General features: G+C 39.0%; 1 protein-coding gene across 2 annotated transcripts; it reads right to left on the minus strand.

Annotated features, from left to right (window-relative positions):
* Positions 1-1,941: 1,941 nt before the first annotated feature.
* LOC110800011 (putative RING-type E3 ubiquitin transferase C3H69) lies at positions 1,942-15,933 on the minus strand. 2 transcript variants are annotated; one of them, XM_022005304.2, is made up of 8 exons: positions 15,692-15,933; positions 15,017-15,104; positions 14,158-14,933; positions 9,928-9,997; positions 8,120-8,208; positions 7,953-8,041; positions 5,919-5,995; positions 1,942-2,396 (listed from the first exon to the last, which is right to left on the minus strand). In XM_022005304.2, exons 1-6 carry the CDS (start codon positions 15,700-15,702, stop codon positions 8,005-8,007), a joined length of 1,071 nt encoding a protein of 356 aa, XP_021860996.1. In that variant the 5' UTR covers positions 15,703-15,933; the 3' UTR covers positions 1,942-2,396; positions 5,919-5,995; positions 7,953-8,004. The 2 variants fall into 2 exon arrangements, with proteins under 2 accessions (XP_021860996.1, XP_021860995.1); XM_022005303.2 differs by having other exon boundaries at positions 7,981-8,041; positions 15,692-15,914.
* Positions 15,934-20,212: the final 4,279 nt, after the last annotated feature.

Below are 20,212 nucleotides of genomic sequence, written 5' to 3' on the forward strand. Positions count from 1 at the left end.
AGAAAGGCTTGTTTTTAGACGCTAAACGATGCCTTAACCTCCAAGCAAATGCAAAACGCCAAACCTAGTACTATTCGTACAACAGGTACAACACTACAAGACGAAACAAGGACGATTCCCCGTCCTTGCTTTGGCGGCATTCAAGCCACGTTACCAGCGCCCTGCCTGCGCTGGTCCAGCTCCCTGCGCTGACGTGTGTTGGTGCCTTGCACCAATTCCTTCTATAAATACCCCTCATTTACAGCATAATGAGAAGGAGAACAACAATACAACGTCGTAATTTCTACATTACGCCTCAAAATACAACTCAAAAACTCCTCAAAAACACATACAAATTTCCTAAATTCAAAAAAAAGCAATTGGGAGCTCTTGCCTAAATCTAACTAGGTAAATCCGAATCCCATTCTAATTTACTATGTTGCTTTGATTTCTAAATGATTAGCAAGTTGGTGTTTTTAATTATTCAAAAACACCACTTGCAACAATCACACATGTTTTCCAAAAATACGAACTTTTTCAAAATACAAAATACAATTTTCAAGATTCAAGGATGTCCAAGTTGTTTACAATCATCTCTTGGACTAGAATCACCATCAAACATGGGGTAATCAAATATAACACCTTTTAACATTTAAAGGTTTAGTCTTTTGAGATTCAAAACTCCATTTTCAATATACAACTTCAAGTTTTCAATTTTCAAAGATCTTACCATGTTTAGGGTTATTCATAGTTATTTCCCTAAACTAGGATCATTTCAAGTTCAAACTTCAATTATTTCAAGTTCAAAACTTCAATATTCAAGCTTTCAAGTTCAAGTTTAACATGCAAAATCTAGGACATTTGGGTTGAGCAACCTCCCCCAAGTTGAGATTTTTGGCTTTGAATTCGTGTCGGGCGCACTTATTTTTAAGGAGCCGTTTGGCGTTCGAATCTCATGTGCCCAAGTACAAATTTCAATTATGCACCTTTCAATATTGCAATTTCAATATCGCACCTTTCAATACCGCAATTTCAATATCGCACTTTCAATACTGCAATTTCAATACCGCACTTTTGATTCCGCATCTTTACTTGCCTAGTCCATTTCTAGGGAATGTGGACCTACTCCCTAGTCCTTTTCTAGGGGGTCTTGTTTTTACTAATTCCGCACTTTATTTAGTATTGTGATGTTGCTTTATTTGCTTTATCGCTTTCATCACCAACATGCTAAATACAACAAAATACAAAGGTTACATCACGCTTAACAAAGATATTTTTGGACAAACCGGCCTTAGGTTCCTTAAATCAATCTTTAAAGCAAAGTGACCACCATACAATTAGATATTCAATTTGCTCTTAATGCAAACCCACATAGTCTAATCTATGGTTTATTTTCGAAAACAATGTTGTGCCAACGTACTTGAATATTTCTAAAGCTCGCCGAATAAGCATTTTGTTCCCGTGCCCGGATCTCACCCATCCGTTTCAAGGATTCAAGGCCTTATCCAACATAGAGTCAATTGCGGTCTTTCCAAACGAGAGTTTAAAAAATGTTTGGTGGCGACTCCTTCGAGGTACAAAAATTCTACGATTTTCTAAAAAACTTCCCCTCTTGTAGAACGGGAAACAAGTTTTGACACAAAAAAACCCCCTACAAAAGTCTATGAAACTGATTGCACTTTTTTCTCTTTATGAGGGTTACTAATCCTAAAGGCCATTTGTTAGCCAGTAATAAACATTGTTAGCAAAAATGGTTTTGTAAGAAAAATTAATGTTTATTTCAATGATAGTGCTAGGTTCACCCTAAATTATCTTTTTCCTCGTAAATTTTTAGTACCACTCAATCACTCATTACCATTTGGGTATCATTGGATAAAAATGATAATTTATGAAGAAAAACACAAAATTAGGAATAATATTGCATTGTCATGGAAGCACTACCGTTCTAGTTTGTGCATAAGATAACCACAAGTCCACAATAATGTACCATCAATTTTTTTGACCATAAATTCATACAAATTAAGACTTTAAGAGTCCTCAGGTTTTGCCAATAAAAAGCCGGCTTCCTTCAATACAACAATCATATTTCTAATGGTTCATTTCCCACGCTGCACTTCGCAAATTGATATGGAAAAGGTGCTATAAGAGACCTTTCCAGATCCAGACGTGAAAACTGTCTCGAATCACGCTCATCTTACAGCAGAAACCAGAATAGCTTTCAACAGCTGGGAACAAGACCAGCAAAAATCATGTACAAAATAATGTTTATTGAAACTCGAATTACAACATCCTTTCATTCGTATCATCCTTTGTAAAAGGATACTTTATGAGAGGCCACCCATGGGACCTGTAGAAGTATATGCTTTATGCAACTTGTGTGTAGATTTTAATACAGTTTAGAATGCCTGAGGTCAATCCTGCCACAAATTTTCACCCAACAATCAATACTACATACCATAAAAGAAAGAATGTGGTAAGGTATGCAGGAGACGATGTTAGGAAGGAATAAAGTAAAACAAAATAGTCATTGTCATAAGCTCGTATTGCACCAAAATAATAATCATAAGCCCCGTAAGGCATATTTTTCAACTATCATGAATAATGTTTTACAAATTAAAAGATACCAATAGATATGCATCCAGATGAGATTCAAATGCCATTGCCGCGAAACTTAAATTCAACTAGTCGAGGAACTTGAACTTGAACTTGGGGTACTTTTGGCTCGGTTGGATCAAGGTGATCAATTGAAGTATGGAGATCTGAAGTGATTAAAGGGGAGCGAATGGGGAAGGTGAACGACCGGCGAGGGAGAACAAGCTAGACTCCGGCTAGTCTCTTGTGGTACCTGGGCGCAGCAGCAGCAGACCAGAACATGTGGAGGAAAGAGGGAAGCAGGTGCAGCCATCTGCGGTGCTTCTCCGCCAGCCTCTACGGAGGAACAGCGCTGTTTTTTGGCGCGGTGGTGGCCGTGCTGTTGTTGCTACGGTGAGGAATCAAGGGAGAGGCTTAGGGTGTGTTAGTTTAGGTAAGGAGAAGGAAATCAGTTTTTTGGTCTTTTGCTTTCTTTTACCCATCCTCCTTAATATGGCGTGCCTACTTCCAATGGATAAAGTAAAAAGACCAAAGCATGAAAAACCAGGGCACAGAGGATTTTTCTCTGATGAGGATATAGAAGCGCTGTTCAATTATATGTCAGTTGGTTCATGGAAGTAGAGTATAGCAGATATGGATATTAACCATTACGGGGTGTTTAGTTTGAGGTTCAGGGAAGGGTAAGAGAATACACACCTCTTTCCCTTTAGATGTTGTTTGTTAGCTCAAATTTACCAGGGGCCGTTTGATATGGGTTATTCAGGAAAGGGTAAGAGAATCAACATGGTTAATTCCCTTTGTTGTTGTTTGTAATGTCATTTGATCATTTCAATCATTCCCTTTACCCCCTCCACTCCCCCAATCTCCTCTACCCCCATGGTACTTCCATTCCCTTTCTTAAGCCACCAATACTCACTAACTATGTACACCACCAATACGCCGGCCACCACAGCACCATACACCCACTGCCAAACACCACCTTCACCGTGCCGCTGCACCACCACAACCTTCACTGAAGCAGCTGCGCCGCTGTAACCCTCACAAGCAACAACCTCAGTTTACGAAACTACCGTGAACCCCAACCGTGCCATCGATAGAGGCGCCAAAACCCCAGCCCAGCAGCCGAGAAACACACCCAAGAAAACCCTACCCCCACCAACACAAACCCATCTACCCCCCCCCCCCCCACCACACACACACACACACAAAACCACCTCATCATCAAAATACCTGCTCCAACCCCCCGAAACCAACCCAATCACCAGGAATCCCCACCAACCACCCACAAAAAATCCAGATCTAAGGAAAGATGGAGTTTTTTTTAAAGGTGCAGCGGCGGCAAAAGTAGCAGGGTGCAGGCGTCGGTGGCAGGTCGTTGGTAAGAGGAAGAGAAGTAGAGGTGGCTGTGAAAGAAGGTCATGAAGGGAACAGCGATCGAGGGCTAGTGGGGGTGGTGGTTGTAGAGAGTAGGGTAATGCGGTGGTTGTAGATTTTTTTTTTCTTTTCTAAAACACACAACCTATTATATCCAAGGGTTTGAGTTTTCATTCTCCTTCATTCCCTTCCCTTTGATCAACCAAACGCCACCTCACTCTTTCACCTCTCCTTTTCCCCAAACTCCTCTACACTGATTCCCCCTCCCCCTAGGTTTTTCCATTCCCTTTCCCCCTGCCCCCCACACATTGTACATCACCGGCCACCTACAACCTACCAGCCCCCCATTTCTCCAACCACCACAAAGTTGACCCACCATATCACTACAAACTCTGCTCCAACCAAATAAACCACCCACAGCCAGTCATCAAAGTATCAAACCAACACCCACACAAAATCACTTACCCATCCACCACCACGCAACCCACTAACAACCACACGGAAATCCACCAGCATTAACACCAACCAAAAATCAAAAGATAAATAAAGGAATGCAAGAGCGATAATAGAAAATACATCTTCATATAAATAATTATGGGTTTAGGTGGTCGAGTTCGACTTTAGAGTTTTCATGGCCAAATTGAACCTCTAAATCCAGTGAGCGGATGGCGGCAAAGTTCTGGTGTTGAGAAATGTTGTTGATAGAAGGAAGATGGAGGTTGGTGGTAGGAATGGCAACAGAGCCTGGAAAATCCGACTCCTACCTTTTGATTATTGGAAACGGTCTTTAAACCCAAGTCCGCATCCGACTCTGAAACACCCGTACCCGACTCCCGACTCCGATCTGAGTCGGAACCTAAAACCTCAGACTCTAACCTAAATTTTTCTAACGTTCTCCTTTTTCGATACAAAATTCACTCATTTATCGGATTCAAGATCAACAAACACAAATCACTCCATGAATTGAAAAGTGATCAATATCCAAAAGTAAACTCTTTTAGCTGAATTTGAAATGGGCAATTTATAAATAAAAAACGTAAATTGTATAATAACTGAGTACCTCTAATATGTACGTACAATTGTACAAACTTACAATTTCTAAATACAAATAAAATTCACGGTTTATGCAATCATTCTAAAGTTTACAAAACCGTTGTTAACCTTAAATCTCGATGATCTCTTCAATCGCTAAATTGGAGCTTTTATGCCGATGTTTCTTCAAAGAATTGAGCAATATAGGAGATGGTTGTTCCTTGTTGAATTAGATAGGCTCCTCTGTATTGTTTATGGATTAATATAGAAAGAATCAAAGAGGAGATGGAAGGTGTTGAGGAGCGAGAGAGAAAGAGTGAACACAGCAAGAAGGAAGCTGAAGGGCTTTTCGAGAGAGGAAGGCTGGTGGCGGCTGAAAACTTTAAGAGTGGAAGTTTATTCTAGGTTTCCGTTGCTCTTATATACCAGTTTATGAATGAGAAAACAAAAAATCTACAAGCAGCAATCTAACGAGTCAGACCCTATATTGCCTCCGACTCAGATTTGGATTTTGTTATCCGATTCGGACTCGGAATTTTTTATTTTGGATACAGATTGGATTTTTTCCTTCGGATTGGATCGGACTCGGGACAGACTCGAATCTAACTGCCATCCCTAGCTGGTGGTGAGAGAAAGAAGAGGGTAACATGTGGTAAAGGAAGAGAGATGGGTAATGGTGAATTGTGACTTGGTGAAGGAGTCCGTGAGAGGAGGAAGAAAGACGGTTGATGTTAAACTTTTTTTGTCAATCCAAACATATGATATGGAAGGGAATATCTTTGCATTCCCCTTCTATCTCTTGCTTAATTTCATTCCCTTTACTCCGCGAACAAAACACCCCTTAGCGTGTCCATTGAGCAGGTATATGTTCAGGAGATGAAATCAAACAACGCACAAGCAAAAGTAAAAATGTATATTATGACATGAGAAAAAACATTCACCTTCAAATGAACTGGAATCTGATGTTATGATTTCACATATTCCAGAATTTACATGTTTCCTTAAGATTCATACAAACCTGCAAGAAGAATAAAAGATACATTCAGCTCCACAGCAGTATTTTTACACCTGCAGTATTTGAAAAACAGATTCATATACTAATAAGAAATCTGTCAGAAATGAATATAGAACATGAATCATCCCAAAATTAATGCTAAATTTGGAGGAATTTCACAACAGAAACACTTGAATTCAGCCATTCAGGTATTATTAAGTTGACAAGCTTGGGTTTCACAATCAACAGCACTAGGAAGATCAGAATAGTTCTTTACAGTTCTCTTCAATCAGAAAACACAAATCTTCAGCATAGATTTGGTGTACGCATAGTGATCCTACTTGCAAGAACCCAACCATTCCTTCAAAATATATCTTTCCTCCAGAGCCTCATATCCAGGACATTGGAAGTTCCTCAGTACATCTAAATCTCTAACCTACATTCATCTATTTTTTTGGGTTTTTTTTCTTGGGGTACAGAGATTGAAATAAACACGAGAAAATTTATATTTATCGTACACGTTTTCAACTCCTGCAGATTCATAATGCCTTCCAACATTCAGAGTATAGCTGCCAAGGATCAAGAATACCACTGGAATTATCTCATTTTGATGTTAACAAGAGAACACTTGTAAGATGGCTGGAAAAAACAAGGAAGCGAGACAAGTGATTAAAGGCTTATGTAGACTGACAATTACAAATTCTCATCCTACCCTCTCAAAACACATTGATAGAGAAATGACATACATTGTTAACAAACAACGCCAAGTCAGTTATTGTTTGCAACATTATAAACAGACATGAGGCCAGCGTGGGTTTTACCAAGCCAATAGCATCACTCTCCTACGAGTCCTACCCCTAAATGCCTCAACCCTCCATGGGATGTCCCGAATTTCGTGGTCAAACTCTACTGCAGTGATGATACTATAGGCAAGATCCGGCCAAAAGCTTTTTTCCAGTAAGAAGAAAACAATAGGGAAAGAACATCAATAATACAAGTTAGCCTAATTCCTTGTATGTATCCAATAGAGTAATTTGGGAAAGCCCCCTTAGCCCATAAAGAAGCTAATAAGTTACTTTATCTCACATAGACCACATGTAATTGCAACAAATTACACCATTCCACTACAACCAGACACACCACAAAATAGCCATTATCGCATTTTGCCAAAGCAGTTTCTCCTTCCCTGCACCAAACCCAGCAAAGCAACCACTCCTGTATACTCGAAGGCTTAGGCCAAGACTCTTCATAAACTGCAAAGTGTTGTTTCCATAGGTACAAAACCATATCACAGTGAAGGAAGCCGCCCGCCTCAGGAGCATATTATTTGTATTGAGACTTGAGCTTCCCATAGGTTAAGTCCAATAAAATCCCTCACCTTAAGCAGGACCTTCGACTTCCAAGGAAGTTTGCTAACGGAAAAGTGGGATACCTAGGAGAGCAGCGACTCAAAGAAATAAGAAAGGATTTACATGAAGAAAACCTTAGGTATCTACTGTGCACACTCTTGAATACTTCACATCCTTTAATTTAAATATCTAAAAGGTTATACGTAGAAATGAGCTCCTCTATCTCTCGGTCCTCAAGTGTAGGTCCCACGCCTTGCCATTATTAAAACACAACACCAGAACATTGTGGAGAGAAGACATTGACTACGGAGGGGCTGCTAATAAAAGATATTGGTTGTGCATGGTGGCAGACATTTTTCGTAAGTGTTACATGGTAAAAGGAAATTAATGGCAAATCACCAATCATTATGGGCCTGGATCATTTATTCTTTCGGACAGCACACCTTAGTGCAGCATCATCCAGTGATGTCCTCAGTTTTTCTCCTACAAGTAGAGCTCTCAATGTTGATGACCACTCAGTTTTCTCAAAAGTCACGGTGAGGCTTGTCATGATTTTAACTTCTAAGGGTGCCAGCCTACCTGATCGCCCATACATCACAGGCAAGCAAAACTAGCATAAAAATTTGAAGTACCTCTATGACATGTAAGAATAGAACTCACACTGGAAGCTTTCCCAAACTCAGTTCAGCTTATATGCAAATTTCTGAGGAAGTCTGCAAGGCTGAAATTATTTAAATTGAAGTTAGTTATACAGCTGGAAAAACAGTCTATAGATATTCAAGTAGGGAAAGCTCCCTACCTAATATTTTTAGCTATTATAGTTTCTCCATCAGCAGCTCCAAGATGACGTAACACAACTTCCTCAACACTGCCATCACGATATGCATGCTGAAAGGAGATATGAAAGCAAACACCAGGTTATCTAAAATCCAAACAAAGCAGCAAACTAAGAATAACTCGATTAAAGTTTAGCAAGTTGACAAAATTATCTTGAACTGTCAAAAAGACTTCAACACTCACCAGTCACCATAACATCATTCTACAAAACTTTAGCTGGAAATTTTATGGTGACAGGCCATAGTAACTAGTGTTGTACCCAAAAAAACCTTTTGGTCACTAGGTATTTAAAGTATACCAAGCCAAATGACCAAAAGTAAAAATTAAAAAAAAAATTTGTCGGATAACACATTGGATTGAACTTTTTTTATAGAGAGCGAGAAAGGAAAGAGAAAGATGGCAAACTTGCATAGCCAACTGAGATAAATGTGAGACCACACAATCCCCGTTGCTCAAAACATTGATTTCTTGGTTAGGCCTAATGATTAGACAAAAGCACAAAACCGGACATACACAAAACAACAAAAGTACCAAACAAGATGGCCCAAGATCATAGTCGAGCTGGCTGTCATGGTTCGGACAAAACTCTGAATCGGAAGTGATGGCCGTCAATCAGGCCCTCCCAATCAGGCCCTTGTCAACAATTAGCTAGGGAAAACCACTAGTTCACTTCACGAATTAAGAAGAATAGTAAATTCACAAAGGTGATATCACTAGCAGAAAAAGTTGGCCAAACCCTAACCACATCAAAAGTATACAAATCCATATTGAAGAATGATAAGAATAGAATTGTTCATGTTCAGGTGCATGGCAAGATTTTGTTCTGACATAACATATTCCTCCAAGAGTCAACAATAGCCATAAAATAACAGCAAAGGAAGTAAGAAACCCATATCTTCTTTCAGCCATGGACCTAACCCAAGAACTATGAAAACCGTTTTCAAAGTTCCAGGACGCTTAAATAACATAGCCAAGTAAACTACTTATGCTTTGCCGCTTCAAGTGGTCTTTGGAGTTGGTGGAAGTATCTAAATTTAAAAATCATTAGCATTCATCATGGCGTTATATCAAAACTGTGATAACATAAAAGATATGTACCAGGAGTAAGACAATCTTATGAATTATTTTCTTTAGATAGTGAAAATCTCTTCACTATAATTAGAGAACAAGTTTCTCTGGTTCTTGTAGCTTTGGTTAAACGTATACACAGCCATGACCAAAATTGGATCCGTCTTGCAGTCATCATCTTCCAAGGTCTCAAAACACAAGAGAAGTTTTAAATTCCTTTTCTAAGTAAGAGCGTAGCTAGACCATTTGAAGCAAAGGCCACAAGCTATTAACATTGCAGAGAAGAGGCTAACTCAAGTACCAAAGGTACAACACTACAACTTGCTTCATTTGTTACATTGACAAGATGTATAACATATTCTGGAATTTCTCTGACCATATAACATTATAACCACATAAACAACTACCATGGAAGAAAACAGGAAAGCAACCAACTAAAGATTCAAATTGTCACTCCCCAATTTGCAGAAGCAATGGTGTGGAGCCCACCATCCAAACAGAACAAAACTTATTTCCCTACAGTAACTCAGAAAAGGAGTATTACTTTAAGAAATTAACTAAATATTGTGTTAACCACCATGCCAGATGAGCCCGATCAGAGTCAGACAATGAAATCCCAATTCCAAAGTAACCACAGCATTACAAGGTTCCAAAGCATAAATTAATAAAAAAATTGCAAAGACAATTGGTCGTTGTTCATACCTTATAAAAACAACTAGTTCCAAACGGGCATGATCCACTGCCAAAATCGAAGTACTTGCAGTCAATCGACCTGCAATTATGAACAGTTTAACATAAAACAATAGTGTAGGACTAAAAAAACAGAAACCGATTCCTGAGGGGCAAGGCGTCTAGGGAAGACCAAAAAAATTGGCAAGGCAGTACGCATAACAATTACACATAATATCTGGAAAGAACAGAGAAGGAGAACATTTGCATTTAATTTCATCCAGAACCAGATAATATCGGGGGACCTTGAACGGTTTTATGAGGGGGGCCAGTAGAAAAAAATTAAGCAATATACTATGTAATTATACAATTATACACAAATTTTAGGGGGAGGCGTAGCTAAAAATACACTACAAAAATTTTCGGCCGGGGGGGCCAGGTCCACCCCAGCCATAACAAAGATCCACCTCTCTACATACTGATATACACTATGCCTAGTCCAAATTCATAGATATTAGGGTAGAAACCAATGAGGTCTTAGCCTAGTGGTTAAGATTGAGGGCCTGCGTATGGTAGGTCCCAGATTCGAATTCCCCCGCCCCATTTGTAATTTGTATTGGCCTTGTGACTCATTCGCACCCAAAAAAAAAAAAAGAGATTTGGGCAGCCAACAGGTAGAGTTTTCTTCTTCCCCTCAAAAAAGACCGACTTTCTTCACTTCCTTTCTCTTGTCTTGTTTACCCATTATATCTTTTCAAACATAGAGTTTCCTTTGTATAATTAATAAAGAAAATCACATTGACAGAGAACTACAGAATCCTGATTAACTTGGTCGTATAAATTACTATGCATATTTGCTCGCCAATGGAAGAGCATCTTTCCGGGTTCCATTTTTTTTTAAAAGAGATATAGGATCCTGCAAAATATGAGGGCATCGAACTTATTTGTTCCTGAATCACAATTATAATATCGAGTCAATAGAGAAAAGAAGAGGAGGCATAAGTGTGTCTCAAAGAAAGGTTATCCAAAGATGTAATAAGAAAGGAAGTTTACAAAGCAACTGGGGTGCAAGCTTAATTCTGATTTGAATGCTATTAAGTAAAAACCTCGAAGTCAGGAAACGAAAGCAAGGAAGGAGTGATATCATTTATAAATAAGCTAGTCGTGTAGAAAATCAATTCTGCAATTCACTATATATAGATTCGCAACAAAGGGTTTCAATATTGAGTCAATTATTTTATGCGGTGGGGGCTAAGCTAATCAGTAATTTGCCAATGTGGAATAGAGTGTTTTTTATTAACAACAATGTATGAAAAAATGGCAACATCGTCTTAGTAGATGAAAAAGGAGAAATAAGTTATTTAATAAATCAATCTGAGGGATGGAGGGTTAATCAATAATTGAAGGGTAAGTTGAATGATGACATCAATGCTAATGTTAATCGGCTATTGATTGAAGATGAAAAGGGGATTTATAATGGAAAAAACCAAAGGCAAAATTGTTTTAAAGGTGAAATTACTCTTATGAAATCACCAGCACCACTCTAAAACAAGAAACTAAGAAAGATAAACATCAATTTTCAGAATGAACATTCTCTTACATCCCCTCTGGCTTGCTGATATCACTTTCTCTCTCTGTAACTAATTCTGACATCATCCCTGAATACCACCTCCAAGGTGGTTACCCAACTTTACCCTTTTCCACACGCCTAGCATATGCATAGCGAATCTGAGACTTGTGACGATTGGGTTGAAGCAACATCTACAAAGCACTAACCTTGAAGTTAGGATAATAAAGACACCGAACGACAAACATCGAACATACTGCATATCCTTTTCAATTTGTATCTCTGCAACACTATCCAGTACCTAGCGTGGTTTCTGATGTTAGGAGTTAGGGAGTAATGATAAACGGTAAAACAGCAACTACATCTCAGTTTTGTTTCTATTTCTATAGTTTACTTTGTTCTTATTGTAACTTCACCTATTTTTCCTAAGGGTTACTTGCATCTTTTCCATTTGCAGTTCTGTTAACCAATGCTATTCTTTTGCTACTTCCATCTTCTTCTTAAAAAACATTCATCTTAGCTTGCAAACAACCACAATAACAGCCCATACAAATCCTGACATTGACAAAGTGTGAACGTCACATGCGTAGCCGTGTAGGTAGCATGAAACTCAAACTAAATGAAAAATTAAGAGGGCATTCGGTTCACACAAGAGTAAGGAAGGAAAACTACAGGAAAGGAAGCAAGAAATGGGAATTGATTTGTTAGGCTGAAGTAGGGTATAGGTTCCAGATTTGAAACCCCGAGGGGCTAATTTGACCAAAATGAAACCAAGTTTAATCACAAGAGTAAGATTATGGTGCTTCTGACTATATCGATTCGCTCAAATCAAAATTATGTCTCTCTGTCAAATTTTAGGTTACTAGTGGTTGACGGGTTGTTATGGTGGTTTCCATAGAGAACCGAATCCAATCTCACATTTAGTAAGGCTTAGTTTTCTCGAAGACACGAGAAGAAATAACCAAGGAGTCCTGTATTTCCTGCCATCCTAATGTACCATATCATTTAAAGAACACATTTTCCCATAAAAATCCGTTCTTTCTGTCTTTCCCAAAGCCTAGATACTAATTGACCATTTTCAAGAATTGCAGCAAAATCCAAGTACAATAAGCAAATGCTCCATACAAAAGCAGCAATCTCACGAAGAAGAAAACCTACTAGTTCCATCACTAGTCATGCATATTATGCATATCCGATAGATCTCTAACATGTGGTTAAGGATCGGAATACAGAAAGCAGGTGTCATGAAAGGACTTACTCGCTTCCCAAGAAGCCAGGAGAATCAAATTAAAATCTTCTTGGCCAAAAAGAGAAACTTTAAAATATCAACCAAACCTAACCACTGAGGTACCTCTACTACTTTCCAATCCTCAGGCTTTGTTTTGAACTAAGATTGCAGCATGTTAAATTTCACCAGAAAAAATTTAACACTGGGACATCATCACAGTTCAAGTTGAATTGTTTAAAAGTTTTGATCCAAAAGTTCCCCACCCTCAAAATAATGAAAAGAACCATAGAGTAGGAAAAAAACATAACTACCGAACATCAAATGCAAATGACAAGGATCAGGAACCAGAAAAATATTAATACTCCTTAGGCACCAACAAAATTTATGGTTAAAAGGATTACAAATGAACACACACAATTTGGGTATGTTTTCAATAACATAGTACTATATTAGCTTAGCGTAACTGGTTTGATGTAATGAGAAGCCATCACGCTTCACTATTTAACAAGTGTCACCCTTAAAATGGATTTATGGCACGGCGCTAAACAGAATTCAATTTTGATGAACTGTTGCTGTTTCTTTCCATAAGAAGAGCATCCCGTCACTCTCTGCAGCCTCTTATTCCCCTAGGTGACTGCCGTGACTCTTTGGCAACACTCAACAAAGTGTTATCCGACCATTTTTTTATAGTACTCTTACCTACATCCTCTCCCTCAAGCATCGATCTAGGTAGAGAAGAATCTCAGGATAGTGAAATCCAATGAAATGGAAGTCAGTAGAAAATGATACAAGAATTAGATCAACATGCCTGGTTCTAGATAATTCTGTGGGATTGACTTTTCAGTTTTAATCTTTATTATAAATTGTTACTACCCCGTTGTCGTCCCGTTATCGCTTTTGGGTCAACTGGAAACAACCTCTCTGCAATTGCAGGGTGTAAGGTTGCGTACGTTGGACCCCCCTCCCCCTACCCCGCTTCTTGCGGGAGCCTCTTTGAGGCAATGGGGTAATGATAATGAAACTACCCTTTTGTCCGTTTCAGGTCCTTTTCCCCCCACCTGGTTGCTAGAATTAGCTCTCTTCAAATACAACATGAGTTTAGTTCCCATAACATGTTTAGATGACAAGGCTACCCTAGAAGGCCCATAGAGACATGGAGAATGATGGGCAATTATTCATTAGCAATTTAGCATCACAATACCATTCTGGGTTATAACTCATTAGGTTTTGATAATATACAAAATGAACTTCAGAAGAGAATGAATCAAGAGAAAACCCCTCAAAACTAAAACCTCGGAAAGAGAAATAAGACTGCATCTTGCAGACAGACCATGAGGCAGGTCCTGTCATCCTGGTCTGATGCAAAGGCCATATATAACAGGGAAAACATACTCTCACTGACTCCAACACCATCATATTTGGACTAACACAAACAAAAGTTAGCAAGAAATGGAAAGGAGATACTCACTTAAGTCTGGCCATGTAACTGTCAACAATTTCATCTTTCTCCTCTTTTGAAAAATACCAAAGCACGCTTGGAATGACAAAATACGAAAGTTTGCGGCATATAGGACAGGCCCTCAAGGTGGAATTAACATCCATTCCAGAGGATGGTGAACTGTTACGCCAATTCCTGATACAAGTTATACAGAATGGGTGGTCACATTCTGACAACAAACCAAACTTACGCTCAGATGCGGCTGGCTTTGTGAGCACACGTTCCAAGCACACACTGCACTCAATCTCTTGACTTCGTTTCAGTGCTTCAAGGTGTTTTTGCATTTTCTCACAGGTTTGAAAATGTTCCTCCCTCTCTTTGGGTCTGAAAGGGTGCAAGCAGTGTTTCCCACAAGTAGGGCACAAGTCCCCATGAATATGAGGACACTTCTCCCCCTTGGGACAGTTGCCAGCAGCAGCAAATGAGCAAATAACTTGATCAACCAGTCTATCACTCTTAGGTTGAGGAATCAAATCATCTTCTGCAGTATCAGAAATCCCAGACTGTTGATTCCATGCTGCTTTGTTGGGAGGATGGAATTGTGTGGTTGAAGGTGATAGCTCCTGTTGAACACTGGAGACTTGACTCACTGGTGCCACCCCACTCGTGGTTACTCCAGGGGTTTCGTTTCTAATGAAGGCAGTGGATGACGATGAAGCGGACGACTGGAGGTGAGAAACTTTCACATGATCGTATCTGCAGCGGCTGCCATAAGCACAGGCTCCTCTCTGATAAAAAGTGCATGTCTACAAGCAAGTGGAACAAAAGTGAAAAAAGGAAAATAGACTAGTTAACATATTGGAGATAAAGCGGGACAAAAATCAGTTACATTATTTGCAGGGGTGTTCCAGTCATGCGCATATTCACAATGCTCTCCTTTTAGACATGCTCCATGCTTGAAGAACTTGCAGAGAACCCTAGAGGAAATTAAAGAATATGTAACAGTTATCTTGACATGAATAACAAAACAGCAGGTCATTATGTTGATAAATAGTATCAAGATATAATGATCATAAAAATAAAAGAAACAAATAAAGCAATAATAAAACTGGAAATCGGAAGGGAAATGTCGAAAAGTCGGTATGAGATTGCACAAGAGGGGTATGGTATAAAAGCATGAATAAGAGGGGTATGGTATAAAAGCATGAACAAGAGGTGAAATATGAAATGATTATAGAGCAAATGATGCACCACCTCTGAAACATGGTAGAAACCCAAAATTCGAAATCTATCTGAATGGAATTGAAAAGGCGAACAAATTGCAGAAATGAGCATCAGTTGTTGGATTGGATTGTTCGTTTCAATCAATCATATACGAAGAACTTATCAATCAATACTATGAATTTATCAATCATATAAGGCAAAGATTAATTTATCAAATTAACGAAACAAAACAATCCCTTTCCCAAATATTATACGATTAATTTCGTCATAAATAAATAGAACAAATATCAGATTCATCAAAAAAGAAAGAATCATTCAAATAAAATAAACAGAAACATACCTATTGGACATGGCGAAACCGAAGGAGAGAAAGCAAGATGAATGAATTGAGGGACAAAATTAAGCTAATCAGCTTTCACCATTCAGCTTAGGTTTCTCTTCTCAGATTATTTTCTCTCTCTTTTTATTTTGTTTTCTTTTCTTATTTTGGAAGTTGGAAAAGCGGGGAACTGTTTTGGCGGTCGATAAAAGAAACCGTGGTGTCCGATTCTTTTCGTCAAAACTCAAAAGCCCATCCACGACAATGCCCGACTGCAATAGTAAAACAAGCCATTCGATACAGTTTGAGTCCTTGACATAGGTAGAGTTGTAGAGCTATTAATTCTAGACCCCGATCGTTAAACTCGTTGGGTTGATCCGGTCTTTTAGAATCTGGACCGTTAATAACTTCGTAAGCTGAAATCCGAAATTTAATCCGATTTGATCCGCATATATTCAACCGTACTCAACAGACCCAAAAATATTAACTCGACTAAGATCCAAAACCCGATAACAGTTCCCCCCAAAACCGATATGTTTCAACCCAAGCCGAATGGATACGAAACCCATTAATGACCCGATCCGCTTCAATCCAAACCGTTTCAACCCGAGGAAAACTCGTTTAATACGAACCGTTTGCAACCCAAACTATTTCAACCCGTAACCCCTTTAATCCAAACAATTTACAACCCATTACCCATTTGATTCGAACCGTTTACAAATCATAACCCATTTAATCCCACTATAGATCTTGAATACTTAACACCCTTTTAAAAGTTAATTATTGCCCTTGTCCCCTAAGTAAGGCCTCAATATTATGATTTATAAACGTATTGAAAATTGTGATTTTAGTAATAACATGAAGTTGTGATTTTATAATTTGGACCGAATTTATCTGATCCGAAGTACAACCGCTACCCATTTCATCCCGCTACTTATTTATCCACACTTTATGAATCCAAACCGATAAGAACCGAAATGATAAGAAACTGAACCAATATGAACCAGAACCGATGTAACCCGGCTAAACCTGTTCAACCCAACCCATTTCAAACCATTATCTGATGAACACGACCTGATATGATCTGAACTTATTACAATTCGGCTAAACCCGTTTATAACCCGATGTGTTCCAACCCAACTCAACCTGACCCGACCTAACTATAACCCTCACCCGGTTATAATCCGATCTGATATGAACTTGAGCTTAATCAACCCCAATCGGTTTGACCCGTTAATTTCCGAACCCGATCTGATTGGACCCATTATTAAAATGTACCCCTTTCAACTCAAGCCGATGAACCCGACCCCAACCCAATCCGTTTGCCTGAATTATTCCCCTGGACATGGCCTTCCAAAAGGTAATGGAGGTGTGCAAAGTAAAGATGGATGTGGATAGAGTTAGGTCGTGCTTCATTTCGAGCCTGTGTGTTTTGTGCTTGAACAGACATAGTCCACGCTAAGTTCACTTCTTTCTTTTCCGGCTAAGCCAAAGTTTCAAAAGGCGATCCAGGCATCACCCAAGCCCACGTGAACTCGTGTCGAGTCCGGTTGAATTGTGTCGTCGTGCCTATGCCTAATTTTACCAAAGTTAACATTTTTTTTCGTGTCGGATCGTATTGTGTCGTTTCTTATTCTTCTTTTTTTCTAAACAATAATACGACCCGAGTCTAGTCTACGATTTCATGCTTGTGTCATGCCATACTTTTTCGTGCTTGTGTCAGACCGTATTTTTTTTCGTGTTGGACATCGTCGTGCCTAGATCAACTTGGCATGTGCCATCTTTGGTGCCAATTTATTCTCGGGCCAAATGGATATCGACCTTGGAGTGAATAGACACGAGGTTTGAAATGTATTTTAACTAGTGTGTTGCTCGAGCTATGTCTCGAGATGTTACTTTGAATAATATGTATGTTAGACTTTCTTTTTTAAAAAAAAACTTGCGTAAAAGAAAATTGGTTTTACGTGTCGCAAATAGAAAAAAATCTACAAAATTAAAGTTGCTAGTTATTTCTTTAACAAAATTTAAAGTGTCTTATATAATTATTGCATTGTGAAAAGAGTAGTAAAATTAATCACTCATCTTAAAGTAAGTTTATTTATATAGAGTAATAAAGCACAACAAATGCTTGGCTAAGTTGGTAAGACTTATTATTTATATACTTGTTGGTCTTATGTTCGAATCTTTGTATTAACAGATTTTTGTTGTAATGATACTTGCTAAATATGTGATGTGGCATGGTTCAGGGTGACACGTGACACGTATACTTTGTTATACCTATAGCGTCTATCCCAACCCACAATGAGATCAGGGACGCCCTTTTTAGTATTGGGCCTATGAAGGCTCTGGGCCCGAACGGTTTTCATGCACACTTTTATAGGAACCAATGGGATTTCTTAAAGGAGGATTTCTGCCAGTTTATAATTCAAATCTTTCAGACCAGAATTATCCCTCCCGTGATTAATAGGACTAATATTGTTTTAATCCGAAAAGTGCAAAACCCCGAATCAATTAGAAAATTCAGACTTATAAGTCTGTGCAATACCCTCTACAAAGTGGTTACAAAGATCTTGGTTAGCCGAATAAAACCTTTCTTGATTTCCATGTGTCCCCAAACCAAAACTCTTTCATCCCTAATAGGGGCACGCACACTAATTTTATTATTGCAACTGAAATTGCCCACTCTATGAGTAAGAGGAAAGGAAAAGAGGGGTGGTTTGCTTTCAAAATTGATCTGGAAAAGGAATATGATAAGCTTGAGTGGGACTTTGTTAGAAACAGTCTTTATGGGTTAAACTTTGATGCAAATTTAGTTAGCCTTATCATGAATTGTATTTGTTCTACTTCTTCTTCGGTTGTCATCAACCGTAGGGTTTCCCCGCCCTTTTTTCCCTTCGGGAGGAATAAGACAAGGTGATTTTTAGGTTATGATACATATGAATAAACATAAATCATGCGGAAAAACCATAAAGCCAGGAAACATATTATTAACACATAATCATTTAGCATAATTCAGATGTATACACTTTGTAGCGTGCCCTCCCTAGCTGCGCCCGAACCGAACAAGAACAAGTCTTTAGGACTCCAAGTGTCGTCCCTCCGTAGATAGTCCACAGCACGTCCGGATCCGCCATAAGCTTGACCAACTAGAATCGCCCTTAAGGTAGTATGAAATTCGGCTATTATGGGGCAAGAGAGTGACTGATTTTTCTTGAAAATCTTACCTTTTGAATACTTCAATTATCTCTCTAAATTGTGACCCTATGCACCTAGTTATAGAGTTATGGAAAAGGTCTTGTAATCCTACTAGGATACAAATTAATTAACTTAGAATCCTAGTAGAACTCTAAATCAATTAATTTATCTTTTTAGAATTAGGATTTAATCATATGTAGAATCCCCATAGCTTTAGGATTCACAAAGACTCACGCACGCACGAGCCGCACGCCCATGCGCAAGCCTCGCGGCCCACGCATGGCGCACAGCCCCGCAGCCCATTATGCGCGCGCGCCAAGGCTTGGCTGGGCCTGGCCTTGCGCTAGGCCTGGTCGAGCTTGGCGTGTGTTTGTTGCACGTTTGCTTGCTGGGCGATGGCCCGACTTCGTGCTGGGCCTTCGTCTGGCAGGCCTCGTCGGATGCTAATTCGTACGATACGCTTCCAATTAAATTCTCGATTCCGGAATTCCTTTCCGATACGAACAATATTTAATATTTCCGATTCCGGAATAATTTCCGTTTCGAACAAATATTTAATATTTCCGTTTCCGGAATTATTTTTCGACTTCGATAATATTTCCGATTCTGACAATATTTCCGTTTCCGGCAATATTTCCGATTCCGGCAATATTTCCATTTCCAATAATATTTTCCAATACGTACCATGTTTCCGTTTCAGGCAACATCTACGACTTGGATAATATTTATATTTCCAATACGATCCATATTTCCGTTTCCGGCAATATAATCGTTTCCGGAGTATTCATTTCTTGCTTATGACGATCTCAGCTCCCACTGAAACCAAGATCCGTCGATTCCGAATATCCATAGATGGAGTATTTAATGCCATTAAATACTTGATCCGTTTACGTACTATTTGTGTGACCCTACGGGTTCAGTCAAGAGTAAGCTGTGGATTAATATCATTAATTCCACTTGAACTGAAGCGGCCTCTAGCTAGGCATTCAGCTCACTTGATCTCACTGAATTATTAACTTGTTAATTAATACTGAACCGCATTTATTAGACTTAACATTAAATGCATACTTGGACCAAGGGCATTATTTCCTTCAGTCTCCCACTTGTCCTTAGAGACAAGTGTGCATTTCCTAATTCCTTTGTCGCTTGATGCTTGCTCTTGAACATAAGGTAAGAGTTGTCATCCTTATTACGTCCAGAGGTGTTTCTCGGTTTCAGAGTTCAACTGATCAAATAAACAGATAATCGTAGCCTATGATTCATCTGAGCACGGCCATGCATTTTACAGTTTCTAGCTCTCCGAGTGGCCTTGTACAACTTTTAAGCATCTCATCCCGATTTATGGGA

The sequence above is a fragment of the Spinacia oleracea genome, chromosome 1 (genome assembly GCF_020520425.1).
Source record: "Spinacia oleracea cultivar Varoflay chromosome 1, BTI_SOV_V1, whole genome shotgun sequence".
Lineage (NCBI taxonomy): Eukaryota > Viridiplantae > Streptophyta > Magnoliopsida > Caryophyllales > Amaranthaceae > Spinacia > Spinacia oleracea.